General features: G+C 43.1%; 1 protein-coding gene across 6 annotated transcripts; it reads left to right on the forward strand.

Annotated features, from left to right (window-relative positions):
- The first annotated feature begins 1,099 nt into the window (after positions 1-1,099).
- ZFP90 (ZFP90 zinc finger protein) lies at positions 1,100-17,130 on the forward strand. 6 transcript variants are annotated; one of them, XM_066242333.1, is made up of 5 exons: positions 1,100-1,222; positions 1,867-1,930; positions 10,015-10,157; positions 10,514-10,609; positions 15,263-17,130. In XM_066242333.1, exons 1-5 carry the CDS (start codon positions 1,186-1,188, stop codon positions 16,909-16,911), a joined length of 1,989 nt encoding a protein of 662 aa, XP_066098430.1. In that variant the 5' UTR covers positions 1,100-1,185; the 3' UTR covers positions 16,912-17,130. The 6 variants fall into 6 exon arrangements, with proteins under 6 accessions (XP_066098430.1, XP_066098435.1, XP_066098432.1 ...); XM_066242338.1 differs by having other exon boundaries at positions 1,222-1,280; positions 10,031-10,157; positions 15,263-17,129; XM_066242335.1 differs by lacking the exon at positions 1,100-1,222 and adding an exon at positions 1,396-1,704 and having other exon boundaries at positions 10,031-10,157; positions 15,263-17,129.
- The last annotated feature ends 3,372 nt before the right edge of the window (positions 17,131-20,502 follow it).

The following is a 20,502-nucleotide window of genomic DNA, read 5'->3' on the forward strand; positions in this document are numbered from 1 at the left end:
ATCAACTCCCATATGTGCCTTGCCCAGGTAAGCCTGGGGTTTCGAACCGGCGACCTCAGCGTTCCAGGTCGATGCTTTTACCCACTGTGCCACCACAAGTCAGGCGAGAACATTAATTTTTTAAACATCCATTGTCTTGATAAAGCAATGTAACAAAAGGAACACTTACTTGCAATCATGTTCTACCATGTGAATATCTGATACTTTAATAAATTAAGTCTAGGGAATGTAGACTGGTTATTTGTAACATATAAAACATAATTATTGGCCCTGGCCGGTTGGCTCAGCGGTAGAGCGTCGGCCTAGCGTGCGGAGGACCCGGGTTCGATTCCGGCCAGGGCACACGGGAGAAGCGCCCATTTGCTTCTCCACCCCTCCGCCGCGCTTTCCTCTCTGTCTCTCTCCTCCCCTCCCGCAGCCGAGGCTCCATTGGAGCAGAGATGGCCCGGGCGCTGGGGATGGCTCTGTGGCCTCTGCCTCAGGCGCTAGAGTGGCTCTGGTCGCAACATGGCGACGCCCAGGATGGGCAGAGCATCGCCCCCTGGTGGGCAGAGCGTCGCCCCTGGTGGGCGTGCCGGGTGGATCCCGGTCGGGCGCATGCGGGAGTCTGTCTGACTGTCTCTCCCTGTTTCTAGCTTCAGAAAAACGAAAAAAAAAAAAAAAAAAAGAAACATAATTATTTAAATCTGATAGTTGTACCTGGCTTTCATCTATCTTGGTGTTGAAAATTTCCACCACTTATAGCTTGTCCCAAGCACAAAATCCTGAGCAATGGAATACCAAGGAATGAAATAACACGGTAGTAGCACCGTTTGCTTCTGCACACTGTTCAGGCCACGGATTTATCTGCAAGTTCTTTTCTCCCCTCCTGCAATATCTTTAAATATCTCATCAATTGTCCTAGTCGTTGAAGGTGTGGTGTGGTCAGTGTCCAAACCTTTGGTAAGATGGCATAGAAGAAGCAAATAAATAGCATTTTATGATGAAGTTGCAACGTTGCCTCAATCCCTACCCTGTCTTATCCCCATAACTGAAGTCAGTACCTTAAGTTATTTTGTTGCTCTGTTTACGTTTCTGTTGTCGCCCTTGTCCACAGGAGTGCAAGACGCTCCCCCAAAGCAGGGTCTTTTCCGTCAGCTACACTATTGTATCCCGCCACTAGGACCACGCCCCCGGCACAAGAGAATGCACTCAGTGACTATTACGGGAAGAAGTGGACAAGGTGCTCAACCCCAGCTCGGACTCTCTGGTCACTCACACCGAACCCCACCGCTGCAACCGTAAGGATGCGCGGTGTTCTCCCAGGAGGCCTCTGCGGGCCCACGCGCGGGGGTCTCTGGGAAGTGTAGTCGCGTGCTAGGGGGAACCCCGGAGTTGCGGGAGCGAAGTTCCGCGTGCGCAGGCGTACTTCCAGCTCTGCCTCGCAGCTGCGGCCATTGTCCGGCCCTGTGCGGCTAACGCCGCTTTGGGCCGCTCCCAGGCACTTCAGAATTGGAGAGGACTGAGACTGCGGCGAGGGCGGGAGGAGCCGTTCCAAATGTTGGGTGGGCTTGAGGTAGCAGAATCCAGAAACTCCAAGAGGCAGTGATTCCGAGTGCGTGGGTCCGGGCGGCTCCTCCCACGGGTTTGGCGCGAGTCCACGCGGCCGCGCCCACCGTCCTGCAGGGGGACTGGGCGTGGCCAGAGGAGGGTGTCCTAGACTCGGTGAGCCTTTAAGTTGGGGGATGGAGAGAGGCAGTCCCGCGCGAGGCCCAGGCACCTCTCCACCTTCTGGGGAGAAGTGTCTGAGGAGCGGAGGTGGGCCCGGCGGGAGAGGGTGGAGTCGCGGTGGCAGTGGGGTGATTGGGCCCTGTCTTCTCTCTCCAGCCTCTGGGAACCGAGCCCTGGTGAGGCAGGAATGGCCCCAAGGCCTCCGACTGCCACGCCCCAGGTAAGCACGGATCTTTCTACCCCGGGGGCGTCCCATCTATCGAGGTTACCGAGGCGTGTTTGAAGCACTTATTTTTCTGGACTCCCTTTCCGGGCTGGCAGACTCCTCGGAGCCTCCTCGCCATGTGAAACCCAAGTTGTCCAGAGCTGGGAGGAGCGGACTGCCCCAAAGGGGGACTGTACTGGGAGGAGATGGGGACCAGGGCCCTGTGGCCTTTTGGGAGGAGTGGAGAGTGAATGAGTTAGGAAGTGTCAGTGTTTTGAATCCTGACTCAGTGAGTGAAGGAAAGAGGAACCAAGCTTCTGACCCAGGAACCATAGATAGATCTTAAGGGTCCTAAGAAACCTGGTCTGGATTTGCTGAGGAAAAGGCTGGAGATCGACTTTTTGGAGCAAGGATGGGAGGGGGAGGGTGCAAGGAGGATTTGTCCCATAGCTTTTCATGTCTTTTTCTGCTTTTACAAAGGTATGATAGTGCACATCCCCAGATATCAAATTTTCGGTGTAATTAATATGAAGCTGATTTGTGAACTCATTTTATTTATGTGAGGTAGAAGACATTTTCTAGAAGCATTACAACTCTGAGGTTGTCCACTGATTTATATAGAGTGTATCAGTGAAAAATTGAATAAGATCCGAATGGTATTTTAGTCCACACTCTCTTTAGAATTAATGAAAAATCAGATTTTAATTGCTATGTGTGTGTGAGACAAGATCAATCCAGATAAAAAGACCAACTAGTAATGTCTTTTAAAAGCAGTTTACAGTAAATTAAAGACACCATATATAATGATATAAAATGCCTTTGTATCTTTTACTTCTTGTTACATATTGTTGTTTTACAGAGTGAGCCTTAAGGAGTAAGACCAGTAACAATACTAATATAAGAATTATTTGGTTTACCGTGAGCCAGAGTAAAATCACTGTCATCAGCACCTTTTTATACAAAGTGTTGCCTCAGTAGGCTGTGAGAATTAGGATAACTTAACACCTTACAGGGGAGGGGGGTGAAAGGATGGGGCCAAGGCTCCATTTGATTGATTTGATCATTTCTGCAGAGGTAGGTGTTTGTTTGTTTTTTAATATTCAATCATGTTTTTTTTTTAATTTTTTTTTTTTTTTGTGGCAGAGACAGAGAGTCAGAGAGAGGGACAGATAGGGACAGACAGACAGACAGAAAGGGAGAGAGATGAGAAGCATCAATTCTTCGTTACAGCTCCTTAGTTGTTCATTGATTGATTCTCATATGTGCCTTGACCCGGGGGCTACAGCAGATCGAGTGACCCCTTGCTTGAGCCAGCGACCTTGGGGCTCAAGCTGGTGAGCCTTGCTCAAACCAGATGAGCCTGCCCTCAAGCTGGCAACCTTGGGGTCTTGAACCTGGATCTTCCACATCCCAGTCCAATGCTCTATCCACTGAATCACCGCCTGGTCAGGCGATAGGTTGTTCCTTTTTTAATGATGAAAGTGGATTTGTGTTCTGAACAGTGAGTTTTAGGGACTGCTTCAAGCTTCAATTTAAAGTGGTGTTCCTCAGGCAGTCTGGTTTAGTTATATTATTCTCATGGAATGGCCTGGATAGTCCACTTGGGTTACCTAATTCAGGCTGAAGAACAGAATAGAACAGTGCCTACAACAGGGGCTTTTTAGGTAGAAACTTACCTTTGTGAGTGGTTTCCTTCCCCCTCTCCCCAGCATGGCCCTCGGGAATGCAGAGGATGAATAATTGAGTCATGTGACTGCTTATCCAGGAAGTTAATTCATGACCGAAGACAGCTTGGGCTGAAGTATAAAACAAGAAAGGTGGTGTTCAGCATTGCAGGGGTCCAGAGGCTGCTTTGAGTACAGAGGGAAGAGGAAATTCTGTCCATGGGAAAGTCAGTGGTAACACCTTTGAAGTGGAGCAGAGTCTAAGCAGGTGTTACTAAAGGGAAGAGGGTAGAGCTGATTGTGGGTCAGAGGAGTTGGGAGGCAAGAAAATGAGAGACATTTTCATGAAATTGTCCCAAGTGACAGTGGGTGTGGATTGTAGACCATGGGTAAATGAGAATAGAAGGGGTTTGGACTTCTTTCTTTGGCCTTCATATATAAGGTCTACCGGAAGGTTCTGTCCGTTTTTGGAATAAAACAAAATACAAATTTTTCTTACCGTCAGTAAACCTTATTAAATAATATAATTGCCGTTATTAATGATTTCTTGCCAGCGTGAGGGCAATTTGTATATCCCATTTTTGAAAAATGTTTTATCTTTTTTTTTTTTTCATTTTTCTGAAGCTGGAAACAGGGAGAGACAGTCAGACTCCCGCATGCGCCCGACCGGGATCCACCCGGCACGCCCACCAGGGGCGGACGCTCTGCCCACCAGGGGGCGATGCTCTGCCCATCCTGGGCGTCGCCATATTGTGACCAGAGCCACTCTAGCGCTGAGGCAGAGGCCACAGAGCCATCCCCAGCGCCCGGGCCATCTTTGCTCCAATGGAGCCTTGGCTGCGGGAGGGGAAGAGAGAGACAGAGAGGAAAGCGCGGCGGAGGGGTGGAGAAGCAAATGGGCACTTCTCCTGTGTGCCCTGGCCGGGAATCGAACCCGGATCCTCCGCACGCTAGGCTGACGCTCTACCGCTGAGCCAACCGGCCAGGGCTGTTTTATCTTTTGATGCGAAAAATTGAACCAGTGCTTATTTGATACCTTCTTCATTTTTTACTTTTTTGCCCTTAAAAAATTTTTGTAAGGACAAAAACAAGTGATAGTCGGTATTATTCCTTCACCAAACACTTTCAATAAATTTCTACATGCTTCTGTAGCATTTCTTCCTTGTTGAAATTTGTAAAAATTACAGTGGTGTAAATGAACTTTATCAGTAGCCATGGGTACACTATCGCATCACACATAAGACTAACGTGAATCAACTTTGTTTTAGTTAATTTGCTATGTCAGTATGTATACATTAAGTGATAAAAATAGAGAGGCACACATGCGCCAAATAAACGTGCTTACGTGTCGAAACTTTCCGGTAAACCTTATATTTATTCAGCAGGTAGTCATTGAAATCCTAATATATTAAGACACTTTTCTAGGTAGCTGGGGTACATTAGTGAACAAAATTTATAAAGGTCTCTACTTTTGTGGAGCTTACATCCTAGAAGGAGTGCACAGAAAAATTATATCCTAGAAGATGACACTACCTCAGGAAAATCTTTAAAGGTAGATGTAAGGCCAGTAGCCACCGCCGTGGTGGCCATTCACATGCAGGTTCACATTAGATTCGGGCAGAAGGTAAAGAAATAGTGGAACCAAAAACTGGTGGGCCATTCCTTTATTCTAGCCTCACACTGGCTGACGAGTAAACACACACGGGGCTCCAAAACCCTGACACATTCTCCAGTTCCACAACCAGGAGAATCTCTGGTTTTTCCTAGAATCAAAGGCCTCCACAAGTCTCAGTCAACTCGGGTTCCCCATCTGCACACCTCCCTTCTCCTCTCTGCACAAACTGGCTTTTCCTTCAGCACCCTGCCATCTTGGCTTTCTACTCTGCAAAAATGACTTTCTTCTTCTTTTTAAAACTTTTTGGCAAGAAAACCCCTCCTCCATCATACATTAGCATAACAATGGCCCTTCCCAAGCAGGAAGGTGATTAGTAATTTCACAGACCACCATTTTAAACAATAAAAGTGAGCAAATTTGCCCTGGCTGGCTGGCCCAGTGGTAGAGTGTCGGCCTAGCATGTGGAAGTCCTAGGTTCGATTTTTGGCTAGGGCACACAGGAGAAGCACCCATCTGCTTCTCTACCCTTCCCCCTCTCCTTTCTCTCTGTCTCTTTCTTCCCCTCCCACAACCAAGGCTCCAATGGAGCAAAGTTGGCCCAGGCGCTGAAGATGACTCTGTGGCCTCCACCCTCAGGCATTAGAATGGCTCAGGTTGCAACAGAGCAATGCCCCAGATGGGCAGAGCATCGCCTCCTAGTGGGCATGCCAGGTGGATCCTTGTCAGGCACATGTGGGAATCTGTCTCTGCCTCCCCGCTTCTCACTTCAGAAAAATACAAAAAAAAAAAAAAGCAAACTCAAATAATACAAATTTTATAAACTCACTTGCCCAACAGTAGAGAATGGTAAAGAGTATCTAAAGGAGAACGTGAGGGCTTTGTGGTATGGGTACAGTTTTAAATACAGTGTGTCCGTAAAGTCATGATGCACTTTTGACTGGTCACAGGAAAGCAACAAAAGACAATAGAAATGTGAAATCTGCACCAAGTAAAAGGAAAACTCTCCCAGTTTCATACCTATTCAGTGCAGTTCATTGTGGGCTCATGCACAAATATTTTAGGGATCTTTAGCTATCCCGTATAGCCTCTACAGACTCGTCACTGACTGATGGCCTACCAGAACGGGGTTTCTCCACCAAACTGCCAGTTTCCTTCAACTGCTTATCCCACCGAGAAATGTTATTCCTGCGTGGTGGCGCTTCATTATAAACGTGCCGACATTCACGTTGCACTTTGGTCACAGATTTGAATTTAGCAAGCCACAGAACACACTGAACTTTCCTCTGTACCATCCACATCTCGACTGGCATGGCCGTGGGCTGCTCCGCTGTATACATGGTGTTACGTCATCATCTGCACATGCTGCCACATCATCCTACAGAAACTGGGAGGGTTTTCCTTTTATTTGGTGCAGATTTCACATTTCTATCATCTTTTGTTGCTTTCCTGTGACCGGTCAAAAGTGCACCATGACTTTACAGACACACTGTAGGATGGCCAGGATAAGCCTTATGCTTTTTGGTGACGTCTGAGCAGACTTGAAGGAGTATAGGAAAGAGTTCTCTGGAAACAGCAGGATGGATGTCTGGTGTGCTCAAAGAGCAGCAAGGAGCCTAGTATATCTTGAGCCAATGTTTTTGAGCAGAAACTATAGTAGTACAGTTTCTTCTTAGATTTAAGTACAGTGAACAATGAAGTGCAGAAGCAAGAGTTTGAAAGTTAAAGCTCCTTTGGGGTTGGCTAGCAAATATCTGAAGTGGCTCACAATGGAAGGGGAATGGGAGCAGAGATAGGTGAAGGGGTATGCCCTGAAAGTCCCTAGGATCTGTAGGATCGTTCATAACTAACCCATATGTGAACACTATGTGTTCTTTATATATGTACTACATGTTTAGTTAGGAGTAAAAAAAAAACTGTTTACCATTTTTAAAGTTGAAGCCACCAGAACAATAAGAAATTGGGAAATTTCTTACTGTTTTTTATAAGAAAAAAATTGCATGTGGAGACCAGGTTTCTTGGTATTCTGTTAATTCCAGATCTACCAATTTCTGTTGTTAGATCACCAGAATGAACAGAGCTGGCTAAAGCTGGCTTGGGTCACCCAAATTCAGACAATATGCCACCAGGGGGAGCCAAGCCACTTGCTGGTCAGGATATTTGCAGTCAGGGATGTTCAAGCTCTCTTTGTCCAGAAGTCCCTTTACCAGCCTCTTTCTCAGCTGAGTGGAGCTGGTCTTTAAGCCTCAGCTCAGACACTCTTTGCTCTGGGGTTTTAGGTCAGGGGTCCCTTCTTGTGCATTCTCATAGCACCTATGCACACCTGTCATAGTCCTTTTTTTTTTTAATTCATTTTAGAGAGGAGAGAGAGAGAGAGAAAGGGGGGAGGAGCAGGAAGCATCAACTCCCATATGTGCCTTGACCAGACAAGTGCAGGTTTCGAACCGGCGACCTCAGCATTCCAGGTCGACGCTTTATCTACTGCGCCACCACAGGTCAGGCTCATAGTTCATTTTTATGTGACTCAATATTTTAAAATTGTTAATGAGGTATTTTACTTTTTTTTGGTACGAAGTCTGTGAAATCCAATATGTATTTTATACTTACCACACATCTGATTTGGACTAGCCACATTGCAAGTGCTCAGTAGCAACATCTAGCTAGTGGTTTACCATATTAGACAGCATAGATCTAGAATGTTATTGCCTGGCTTAAGGCATTTTTGGCAAGGGAGATTTTATGCTAGATTTGAAAGATGAAGAGGAGGGACTGGATATAGGAGACAATTTTGAAGTTCTTAGTGATTCTAGGGCATAAAGGAAAAATGAAGAGTCAAAGATGAGGTTCAGATTTCCAGGTGGGGTGCTGTAGATGGTGATGCCGTTAGCCTAGAGGTGGCGCTTGTGTGTTTGTGTGTGTGTGTGTGTGTGTGTGTGTGTAAAGGCTAATAGTAATTTTCTTCTCTCCATACTGAGTTGTTAGGTTTGCTGTCGACCCCAGCTTACCAAATCGTTATTGTTCTGGTGTCAGAGAACATGGAGTACTTGAGTGAAAACACTATACTGCATGCCAGTAAAATTAATGTGTTCTAATTGGACAAACTAACTTGGTCTTGAGGTGGTAGTTTTATAAATTAGGTTATTTTTACATATTAGCTGCCATTCTCTCATTTTGTAAAGTTTCAGAGTTACAGAGTTTCCTGAGTTACAGTTTGAGCTGATTTCTCCCCCGGAATTGGTATATTTTAGAGATGGATGACTCTTTATATTAGCATGTTATCCTTTCTGGATGTGCCCTTTCCACATTGTTTTGCTCTTAAAACTTTTCTTTATTTCAGGGAACTCACATTATAGGTAAGAAAATTGGATTTCTTGAAAGTCTACATTTTACAAAGATTATCCACTTACTAGTTATGGCTTTATAGGGACCCATGAAATTGAGTGTTCTCAACTTAGTATATGCTATTTCCAGTTCTTTTTTTTTTTTTTTTTTTTTTTTTTACAGAGAGAGAGTCAAAGAGAGGGATAGATAGGAACAGACAGGAACGGAGAGAGGTGAGAAGCATCAATCATTAGTTTTTTGTTGCGACACCTTAGTTGTTCATTGATTGCTTTCTCATATGTGCCTTGACCATGGGGCCACAGCAGACCGAGACCCTTGCTCGAGCCAGCGACCTTGGGTCCAAGCTAGTGAGCTTTGCTCAAACCAGATGAGCCCGTACTCAAGCTGGCGATCTTGAGGTCTCAAACCTGGGTCCTCCGCATCCCAGTTCGATGCTCTATACACTATGCTACCACCTGGGCAGGCTGTTTCCAGTTCTTTGCTTTGGGCTTCACTATTTGGCCAGAGTCCTTTTACATTAGCACGAGGAAGAGGAGCATTTAGTACTTCTTGTTAATTTTTAAAAGGGGTTGATAATGAAGTCCAGTTTTATCTGAAAGAAGGGTAAGTAGTATCTACAAGGTGTTACTAGATCATTTTATTACAGGCTGAAGTGTGACCTGCAGTGTTAAGAATGCCCTAAAGTTGACCTGACTTATAGTGGATAACTCACACCAAGGACCTCAGAGTAAATTTTACCTATTTAACCTCGCAAACTCTTGATTCTCTTTTATGTACCAAAATGATATGGAGATTTGAAGGTGCCTGAGATAAGGTCTTGACACTCTTAGAAGCACAGTGAACAGCAGGAACAGACACAATAATTAAGGTGACCAACTTTTTTACAATGAAAAGGAGGACAAAAATAAATTGAAGAATACAATATCATAAATAAAAGAAACATTTTATTACAGGTTGGCTTTGCCTGACCTCTGGTGATGCAGTGGATAAAGTGTTGACCTGGAATGCTGAGGTTACTGGTTCAAAACCCTGGCTTGCCCGGTCAAGGCACATGAGAGAAGCAACTATATATGAGTTGATGCTTCCCATTCCTTACCTCTCCCCTGTCTCTCTCTCTCTTTCCTCTCTAAAATCAATAAACATCTTTTTTAAAAAATTAAAAAAAAAACAAAACTAATATATTTAACCCAACATTGCCCCCTCAGGATTTTATTTTATTTTTAAGATACTTTATTTATTGATTTTTAGAGAGAAAAGGGTGGGGGGATGAGGAACAGGATGCATGAGTTCTTAGCAGTTGTTTCTCATATGTGCCTTGACTGGGTAAGCCTGAGCATTTGAACCAGTGACCTCAGCATTCCCGGTCAACATTTTGTCCACTGAGCCACCACAGGTCAGGCAGCCCCCTCAGGATTTTAAATGTGTGATCATTTCACAGTATTTCTATGGAAATGTTTGTGGGGTTGATCTTACTTGAGCAGGAATGTGATCCTACAGGAATCAGTGACATTCAAGGATGTGGCTGTGGACGTTACCCAGGAAGAATGGCACCACATGGCCCCTGCTCAGAGGCGCTTGTATAGAGATGTGATGCTGGAGAACTATAGCAACCTGGTTTCTCTGGGTAAGGACCACAGCTCAATGTCTTGCCTATTAGGTCTTTCCTTTCTCAGTTGCTAAGATTGTGGGGGCCTTAGGACTATAGTTTGGGTGACTATGATCAGGGTTTGGGTGTTCAGGGTCAGATGTTGATCATTTTTTTGGGGATCCAGCCTTACAGGTGTCTGAGCCTGCTCTTTAGGTAAAAAAAATCTTTCTTTTGAAGAATTGGAAATTGGCCCTTTGATTCCATGACTTCTCATGTTGCACTTTTTCTTTTCCCTCAGAGTTACTGAGGCTCAAATACTACTGCTGACTTATAGGAGGGTTCTCTGTCCACTTGCACAAATAACCAAATGTTATGTTTTTATCCATGAGCAGGATATCAAGTTTCCAAGCCAGAGGTGATCTTCAAATTAGAGCAAGGAGAAGAGCCATGGCTATCAGAGGGAGAAATCCAAAGATCTTTCTGTCCAGGTAAATGAGTGTGAATCAGGTATGTAGGAATCAGTGCAGACAATGGCAGAGCTGAGGGCGGTAGAAGCTCTTCAGATTGCTGTTCTGGGAGCTCACAAACTGGCAGAGGAGGCCGAGCCATCTCCTGGATGACACCTCTGTGTATCTCCCTCTCCAGTAGGGTGCTCCTGCTGCTGGTAGGTCCTAGAGGAAAAGATACGCTTTAGTACTCCACTCAGTACACCATCTTTCCTTCTCCTATAACCCTACTTGCTGGATTTTTTTCTCCTCTGGTGTCCTCAGTCTCTCATCATTATTTAGAGATTCCCTTTTCTTATTCAGATATAATTGAACTTCCATGTCTCCTTGTTTTGTTGTACTGCTTTCCCTGTCAGCTGCCCCAGACTTGTAGGAAATAGCCACATCCTTGACTCTTCCTCCCTTCATAACTTGTTTTCAGACTTCTTTCTACACCTGTGTAGGGGCAGTATGGTCTTCTGTCCATTCTGTGTTCATGCTGATTTGATTCATTGCCTCCTTCTGCAGTTCCTGGGTCTCGTCCTGTCCTGGTCTCCCTACGTGTTCACTGCATCTTGACTTTGGGTCTTTGGCTTTTCTTGTTTTTTCCCCTAAGGAAATCTGCCTTAAAGAGTCTGCCCCCGCCTGACCAGGCAGTGGCACAGTGGATAGAGCGGAGGACGCAGGTTCGAGACCCTGAGGTCGCTAGCTTGAGCCCAAGGTCTCTGGCTTGAGCAAGGGGTCACTCGGTCTGCTGTAGCCCCCAGGTCAAGGCACATATGAGAAATCAATCAATGAACAACTAAGGAACCGCAATGAAGTATTGATGTTTCTCATCTCTCTCCCTTCCTGTCTGTCTGTCTCTATCTGTCCCTCTCTCTGACTCTGTCTCTCACAAAAAAAAAAAGGAGTCTGCCCTCCATCATCCTTCCCATTCTTTCTGTTACAAAAAGGTGCCTCCTAAAAGGGTACCTGCCTTCTAGTAGTTACAACTCTTTGTTTATACTACACATTCAGAAATCATCCTTGCTTATTATGTCCTGGTCACTTTTTTCTTCATAGGACACCTGCACTTGGAACTTCCACTCAATTCTTATTAAAGGTGTAATGTCTAAATTAATCATCTTTCTTCCCCAGCCAGCACATTTTGCTACCTTGCCCATCACTTTTTCCTCCCCTTGCCTGTTAGAAACATGTTAGGATTTCTAATCTCTCAGACCATAGTCAGTTTAGTCTTTTTCTTTCCACCCAGGTTATTTTCATCCTCTGAGAAATATCTTACATTTTTCCTTCCTTTTAACTTCCACTGGTGACATCTTAAACCAAGCTCCAGGCTTCGATGACTGTAATTGCCAGTTGAAATTGCTCTATCTTTTTTAAGAATCCATATTAGATTTTTTAAATCATAGCTTTATGCCTGACCAGGCAGTGGCACAGTGGATAAACTGTTAGCCCAGGACACTGAAGACCCACGTTCAGAACCCCAAGATTGCCGGCTTGAGTGCAGGCTCATCCTGCTTGAGCATAGGATCATAGGCATGACCCCATGGTCGCTGGCTTGAAGCCCAAGGTCGCTGGCTTGAGCATGGGGTCACTGGCTCGGTGGAGCCTCCCAGTCAAGGCACAAATGAGAAAGCAAATCAACGAATAATTAAGATGCCATAAGTATGAGTTGATGCTTCTCATTTTTCTCCCTTCCTGTCTGTCTGTCTCTCTCTTTCTTTCTTGCTAAAAAAATAGAAATTTAAAAAATTAAATCATGGCTTATGCCCTGGCTGGGTAGCTCAGTTGGTTAAGCATTGTCCCAACACCAAGGTTGCGGGTTTGATCCCCAGTCAGGGCACATACAAAAATAACCAGTGAATGTATAAGTGGAACAACAAATTGATGTTTCTCTCTCTTACTCTGTCTCTCTTGCTCTTTCTCCTTTCCCCTCTTTCTAAAACTTATAAATAAGTTTAATAAGTAAAAACTTAAAATTATAGATTTATTGAGATATAATTTACAAAACATAAAATTCACTCTTAAAATGTCCAATTCAGTGATTTTAAGATATATACAGTTGTACAACCATCACTACTATCTGATTCTAGAACATGTTCAACACCCCAAAAAGAAATCCTGAACCCGTTAGCAATCACTTTCTATTACCCATTACTTCCTAGATCTTGGCAATCATTAATCTACTTTTTCTCCCAGTGGGTTTGCCTATGCTGGATAATTCCTATAAATGGAATTATATAATATAAGGCCTTTGGTGATTGGCAGCCTGACCTGTGGTGGCGCAGTGGATAAAGCGTCGACCTGGAATGCTGAGGTTGCCGGTTCGAAACCCTGGGCTTGCCTGGTCAAAGCACATATGGGAGGTGATGCTCCCTGCTCCTCTCCCCCTTCTTTCTTTCTCTCTTTCACCCTCCCTCCCTCTCTTTTCCCCCCTCTCTAAAATGAATAAAGCCTTAAATTAAAAAAAAAAGCCCTTTGTGATTGGCTTTTTTCACTCAGTTTTTTAAGTTCGTGTTGTAGCACATATTACTTCATTTCTTAGTATTCACTTTTTTGTATTTATTCCATTGTAAGCATATACCACATTTGTTTGTCTATTCATCACTTGATGGACCGTATTGGATTTTAATGCTTTACCTTCACAAACAACTCACCTCTAAAAAAACCTTGCTTTTACTCCCTTTATCTCATTATAGGAGATATACTCCCCTTGATTTAAATGTCCACATCATACCTTCCAGTATTACATTTCTTTAAAAAAAATTTTTTTTAATTGATTTTAGAGATTGAGAGGAAAGGAGGCAGAGAGAAAGGGAGTTTCACTTATTTATGCATTTATACAGAGATGAATTTCACTTATTTATGCATTCATTGGTTGATTCTTTTTTCTTTTTTTTTCAAATTTTTATTTTATTTATTCATTTTTTTAGAGAGGAGAGAGAAAGGGAGAGGGAGAGAGAGAGAGAGAGAGAGAGAGAGAAGGGGGAGGAGCTGGAAGCATCAACTCCCATATGTGCCTTGACCAGGCAAGCCCAGGGTTTTGAACCGGCGACCTCAGCATTTCCAGGTTGACGCTTTATCTACTGCGCCACCACAGGTCAGGCCATTGGTTGATTCTTGTATGTGCCCTGACTGGGGATCAAACTCACAATCTTGACACATCTGGATGACGCTCTGACCAACTGAGCTGTCCAGCCGAGGCCAGTGTTATCTTTCTGTTCCTGCTAAAACAACTTCATATAGGTTAACTTCTTTTTAATGTTCTTTGTAAGTAGCATATACTTTTCCTCATTAGATACTACATTTTTCTTGTCCATAGCCATCTATTCTATAAGTTCAAGGTCTGTCTAATTCATGAAACATAATATATACTAATATATTTACTTCTCCCCTCCCTGATCATAAATACCATTTATATTATGTCTACCACACAAGTTCAGATTTAATAATATACCGTCCCTAGTGCAAAGCATGTAGAAGATAGTTAGAAATCACTTGATGATTGTTATGAAATCTGGCTTGAGAATTTTATTATTCATTTATTTCAACAAATACTTCTTTAAAAAAATTTTTTTTAATGTCCCACTGAGAATACTCTAAAAGAAATACGAAGTATAAAATATTTCCTTTCTTCAGGAATTTAGAATTGAGTCTTGTTACAGGATAAGGAATTTTGGGGTTTAGGGCCCCTTAGTTGTGTTATTACCTCCTAACATTTTATTATGAAAATTTTAAAATATATAATAAGTTGAAAAAATTATTCAGTGAACACCATATACCTAATCCCAAAATTCTGTAGTTAACATTTTATTGTATTTGCTTTATCACATAGCTCTTCATCTATCCATCTGTCAGTTTATCTTTTTGATGCATTTCCAAGTAAGTGGCAGAATAAGTACATTTTATTCCTACATTTTCCCATGTATATACATGTCATTAACTAGAGCTTAATAATTTGTTAATGGTTTTTAGAGATCAACTTATTAGGCAGATTAAAGTCTTTTTTTTTTTTGGTTAAGAGAGGTAATTCATACAGAATCAGAACTCAGACTAAAACCAACCACAGCCCCAGTTGTAAGGGCAAGGATGATTTACCTCTTGAAATATTTTTCTCAGCTTGTGATGTCTAGCCTTTGTATATCAAAGAGTACAAATATATCGAAGTATATCAAAGAATCATTTCTGTTAGACCACCGGCTACAGATTTTCTCTGAAGGGTTTGAATATCTGGAATCTCAGAGGTGACTTTAAAGAAATTATGAAATAGATGTATTAGGAAGATAGATGCTGTGGCGGTTTGTAAAATACAGGAGTCATATAAAGCAGATAGGACACTGCATGACTGACTGATCTTATTCCCGTTGTAGTTATGCCTAACACTCTCATAATCACTTATTTCCTTACTCCCTCACCTAGTCCTCCTAGATGGGCTTCCTAATTCTGGACTTACCATTCACTCTGGATCTGCAGTCCACACTATCACATCTCTTCACTCTTCCTTTCCTCCATTTTGGGTATTCGCCCCAAGCTACAGAACTAATTTCAACACAGAGTCATGTGTAATTTGAATCCCTTTCATGTCCTCATTCCTACTGCAGTAGTCTGTTTCAACAGGAAGGAATAGGGGACTTTTGCACTTTGGATTTCTTTCAGACTGGAAGACCAGGCCTGAAGCTAAATCATCAGATCTACAGCAGAGCATATCTGAAGTATCATTTCGCACAGACGGTCTGTCACATGCCACATTAGAAGATGCTTGGGATTTGAGTAGTCAGTTGGAGAGGCACCAGGCAAACTGGAAGAGGTATCTGGAGCCAGATGTATCCACCCAGAAGAAAATAATCACATCAGAGGAAACTGTTGAGCATAATAAATTTGGTGAAAACTCTAGATTGAACACAGACCTGGTTACACAACTGAACATTCCCTCAAGGTCCAGTGAATGTGATACTCTTGGAGTCAATTTGGGACATAATTCAGATTTACTTAATCAGAATAATAATACCCTTGCAAAAAAGAAACCATATAAGTGTAATAAATGTAGAAAAGCTTTTATTCATAGATCATCACTTACTAAACATGAGAAAACTCATAAAGGAGAAGAAGCTTTCCCCAATGGTACAGATCATGGGATTTATGGTGGAAAGAAACACCATGAATGTACTGACTGTGGAAAAACCTTCCTCTGGAAGACACAGCTTACTGAGCATCAGAGAATTCACACAGGGGAGAAACCCTTTGAATGTAATGTTTGTGGGAAGGCCTTCAGGCATAGCTCATCCCTTGGTCAGCACGAGAATGCGCACACCGGAGAGAAACCCTATCAGTGTACTCTTTGTGGGAAAGCCTTCCAGCGCAGCTCCTCCCTTGTTCAACACCAAAGGATTCACACTGGAGAGAAACCCTATCGCTGTAACTTATGTGGGAGGTCTTTTAGGCATGGCACGTCCCTCACTCAACATGAGGTCACACACAGTGGAGAGAAACCCTTTCAATGTAAAGAGTGTGGGAAAGCCTTTAGTCGATGCTCTTCCCTTGTCCAGCATGAGAGAACTCATACAGGAGAAAAACCTTTTGAATGTAGTATATGTGGGAGGGCTTTTGGTCAGAGCCCATCCCTTTATAAACATATGAGGATTCATAAGAGAGGGAAACCTTACCAAAGCGATAACTTCAGCATAGATTTCAAGCACAGCTCATCTCTTACTCAAGATGAAAGCACTCTGACAGAAGTGAAATCCTATCATTGTAATGACTGTGGGGAAGACTTCAGTCACTTTGCAGACTTTTCTGACCATCAGAGGACCCATACTAGGGAGAACACCTATGATTGTGAGCAGATCAGTCAGCAACCTATTTCTTATCCTGGAGAAAAACCTTATCAATGTAATGTATGTGGAAAAGCTTTCAAAAGGAGTACAAGTTTCATAGAGCATCACAGAATTCATACTGGAGAAAAACCCTATGAATGTAATGAATGTGGAGAAGCCTTCAGTCGACGCTCATCACTTACTCAACATGAGAGAACCCACACAGGAGAGAAACCTTATGAATGTATTGACTGTGGGAAAGCCTTCAGTCAGAGTTCATCCCTCATTCAGCATGAGAGAACTCATACTGGAGAAAAACCCTACGAATGTAATGAATGTGGGCGAGCCTTCCGAAAGAAAACCAACTTGCATGATCATCAGAGAATTCATACTGGGGAAAAACCCTATGCTTGTAAGGAATGTGGGAAAAACTTCAGTCGCAGCTCAGCTCTCACTAAACACCAGAGAATTCATTTGCGAAATAAACTCTAGAAATCCTGAAATTAAAGAATATACAGAAAGCTTTAGCTAAAATATTATTCTTCCTCAGTATCAAAGGATTTTTACTGGATAGAAAGCTTGAGAATGTTATGAATTATGTGTATTTGTATGTCCTGTCCAGAGAAAACTGTGCTAGTAGATACTTTTTTTCAATAAATAAAAGATTACTGTTAATGTCTTTCATGTTACAACAACTTGCATTTGTGATTTGATGTTCTTCCCCCACCCCACACTAGATTATGAATTCCAGGATGGCTAGGTTCACATCTGTTTTCTAACTTTGTTTTCTTATTACAGTGCTAGGAACATTGTAGGTACTTAATACAGTTTTGTTAAGTGATCAGTGTCTTGGAGATTTGTTGATAGACAAAGAAGATTGGCTTATAAATGAAAAAATGCTTATTCTTGAAGTCATAATTTTGCAAAAGAAAACAGTGAGATACTATTTCATACCCGTTAGGCTAGTAAATATTTAGAAATCTGGCAGGAGGAAAGATGATATCTTTTATATATTGTAGGTGAGAGATTAAATGGGTATAATAAATTTGAGAGTAATTTGGCAATTTCCAGTCAGGTTGAAGCTAAGCATACCTCATGATCCAGCATATATTCCCTAGACTAGATGTATGCCCTAGATTAGAAACTGTGTGAGCATAAAGACATGCATGAGGTTGCTTGTTGCAGCAATGTTTGAAATAGTAAAAATATGGACACAACATAAATGTCTGTCAGTCAGTGAATGGGTTAATAAGTTGTGGCATATCCTTATTTAATACAACACAGTACTTGAAGGAAGCAGAGCATCTGGTAAGACAAAACATTCTAGCTCTGTTCTACTCCTGTGCCCATGCAGCTAAACATAGCTGGAGAAAAATGGAACCACAGTTATGAGTCTCACTTTATTTTAAGACTTTATTCATTTTAGAGAGAGAAAGAAGGGGAGAAGGAGCAGGAAGCATCAACTCCCATATGTGCCTTGACCAGGCAATCCCAGGGTTTTGAGGCAGCAACTTCTGTGTTCCAGGTCCACGTTTTATCCACTGCGCCATCACAGGTCAGGCATGAGTCCCACTTTAAATTCCTGACTGCTGACCTCAAGCATTTGTTTCCTAGTCCTGTCCTTGTCCCAGTCTCCTAGGTGCTATTTTATAGCTTCCCTCTTCTCAGCCTCCATCACTTCACCCCAATTGTCACTCAGTGGTAACTGTTTCCTAGTTAACAGAAAAATAAAAGCAATTGGAAGACAGCTACTCACCTACATGCTTCTTGTCCATGAGCTCTTCCTTTCCTTCCTGTTATGATGGTTGACTCTGTTCTCTTGCCTAAGACCAATTTCTCCTCTGGTGTATTAGATCCCATCCTTAAACTAGGACATTGTTCCTAAAATTGTCCTCTTTCCTGCATTTCTTTTATTCTTGTCTAATCCTTCCCATCAGTATAATGTGATTTTTTTTCTTATCTTACATATACTGCACCCCCTCCACCTGCCACTCTTTCTTGCTTCCCTTAATAGTAATATTCCTCAATAAAGGAGCCTAATAGTCATTATCTCCAATTCCTTTCCTTCCGTTGTCTCTTGTACCCATTCCAATCAGGTTTTTGTTTCTGCTCTTGTCAAAGGTCACTGATGAATTTCCTGGGGCTAAATCCAATGGTCTTTCTCCAATCCTTTTACTTCAACTTGCAGCATTATCTGCTACCACTGATTGCTTCCTTGCCCTTGACACATTTTTTTTTTCATTTGGCTTCCTGGTTAGCACACTTACCTAGATTTCCATGTACTTTATGATAGCTACTTCTCCAGGGATTTGTTTTGTTATCCCTTGTACTGGACATGGAATTCTCCTAGGGCTCAGTTTATGGATCTCTTTTCTATAGAGACCCTCACTGGGGCACTCATCCTATCTCATGGCTTTATGCTTTCTTTTTTTTTTTTTTTAATTTTTCTAAAGTTGGAAACGGGAAGGCAGTCAGACAGACTCCCGCATGTGCCTGACCAGGATCCACCCAGCACGCCCACCAGGGAGCGATGCTCTGCCCATCTGGGTGTCGCTCTGTTGCAACCAGAGCCATTCTAGCGCCTGAGGCAGAGGCTACAGAGCCATCCTCAGTGCCTGGGCCAACTTTGCTCCAGTGGAGCCTTGGCTGCGGGAGGGGAAGAGAGAGACAGAGAGGAAGGATAGGGGGAGGGGTGGAGAAGCAGATGGGCGCCTCTACTGTGTGCCCTGACCGGGAATCAAACCCGGGACTCGTGCACGCCAGGCCGACACTCTACCACTGAGCCAACCGGCCAGGGCTTATCTCATGGCTTTAAATACCTACTTGTGGACAACTTCAAAATTTTATCGCCAGTCAGGATTTCATACTCATATGACTAACTGTCTACATGACATTTCTACTTAGATGTCTATGAGACATTTCAAATTGAATGTGTCCAAAAATAAACTAATTCATGATCTCCTAGCCCTATCATAAGCTTCTTCTTCCCTCTGTCTTCCCATCTGGGAAAAGGCAACCCTATCTTCCAGTTACTTAAGCCCCAAACCAGGGAACCATTTAAAAAAAATTTTTTTTATTAAGTGAGAGGCAAGAAAGCAGAGACAGACTCCCACATAAGTCCTAACTGGGATCCACCTGGCAAGCCCCCTACAGGGCAATGCTCTACCCATCTGGGGCTGCCACTCTGTTGCTTGGCAACCAAGCTATTTTATTGTCTGAGGCGGGGCTTTGGAACCATTCTCACCTCCTGGGGCCAAACTGCTCAAACCATTCAGCCATGACTGCAGGAGGGGAGGAGAGAGAGAAGGGGGAGGGGTGGAGAAGCAGATGGTCACTTCTGTGTGCCCTGACTGGGAATTGAACCCAGGACTTCTATATACTACCATTGAGCCAACCAGCCAGGGCCTAGGGAACCATTTTTTATTCCTTTCTTTCACAGCCCACATCCAAGCTTCAATAAGTCTGATCTGCTAACTTGCAGGATATGAGGATGACTATTTCTTGTTGCTTCTACCATCCTAGCCCAAGTCTCCACCATCATCTATGGCCCAGATACATATTTGCAATAGCCTCCTAATTGGCTTCCCTGCTTCCATCTTTGTCTATATTTGCAGTTCAGTAGTCAGAGTGACACTAAGAATCTAAGACTGTCACTTATCTGCTCAAAACCCTCTGATAGCTCTACATTTTACTGGATACAAGCTAAAGTAAAAGACTTACATAGTACTTATATTTCTGCTACCTGCCACCATGTATTTGTCTGACTCACCACTGATGTTCCTTGGACACTGCTCTGGGCCCTGGTCCCCCTGCAGTAACATAAACACATGGCAGGCTTCCACTTCAGAGCCTTTTAGATTTGTTGTTCCCTCTTCCTAGAATCTTCTTTCCCTTACCTTATTCAGATTTTTGCTTTAGATTTTCTTAACAGAGGATTCTTCTTAACCACCCTGTCAAAATAGCAGTCCCCTTCCATGGCACATTCCATCTCCCTTCCCAGCATCATTTTTTTCCATAATACCTACCACCACCTGACATTTTAAATATTTTATTTGTTCTATGTCCTACTCTGGAAGGTAAGCT

Source organism: Saccopteryx bilineata, chromosome 9, assembly GCF_036850765.1.
Source record: "Saccopteryx bilineata isolate mSacBil1 chromosome 9, mSacBil1_pri_phased_curated, whole genome shotgun sequence".
NCBI classification, from domain to species: domain Eukaryota; kingdom Metazoa; phylum Chordata; class Mammalia; order Chiroptera; family Emballonuridae; genus Saccopteryx; species Saccopteryx bilineata.

What these genes read in the sequence shown, in the direction of transcription:
- ZFP90 (XM_066242333.1), top strand. Translation starts at nt 1,186, where the DNA reads ATGCACTCAGTGACTATTACGGGAAGAAGTGGACAAG. An exon ending in CTCCGACTGCCACGCCCCAG is followed by an intron (nt 1,931 to 10,014) that starts GTAAGCACGGAT and finishes TTACTTGAGCAG; the next exon opens with GAATGTGATCCTACAGGAAT. An exon ending in TAGCAACCTGGTTTCTCTGG is followed by an intron (nt 10,158 to 10,513) that starts GTAAGGACCACA and finishes ATCCATGAGCAG; the next exon opens with GATATCAAGTTTCCAAGCCA.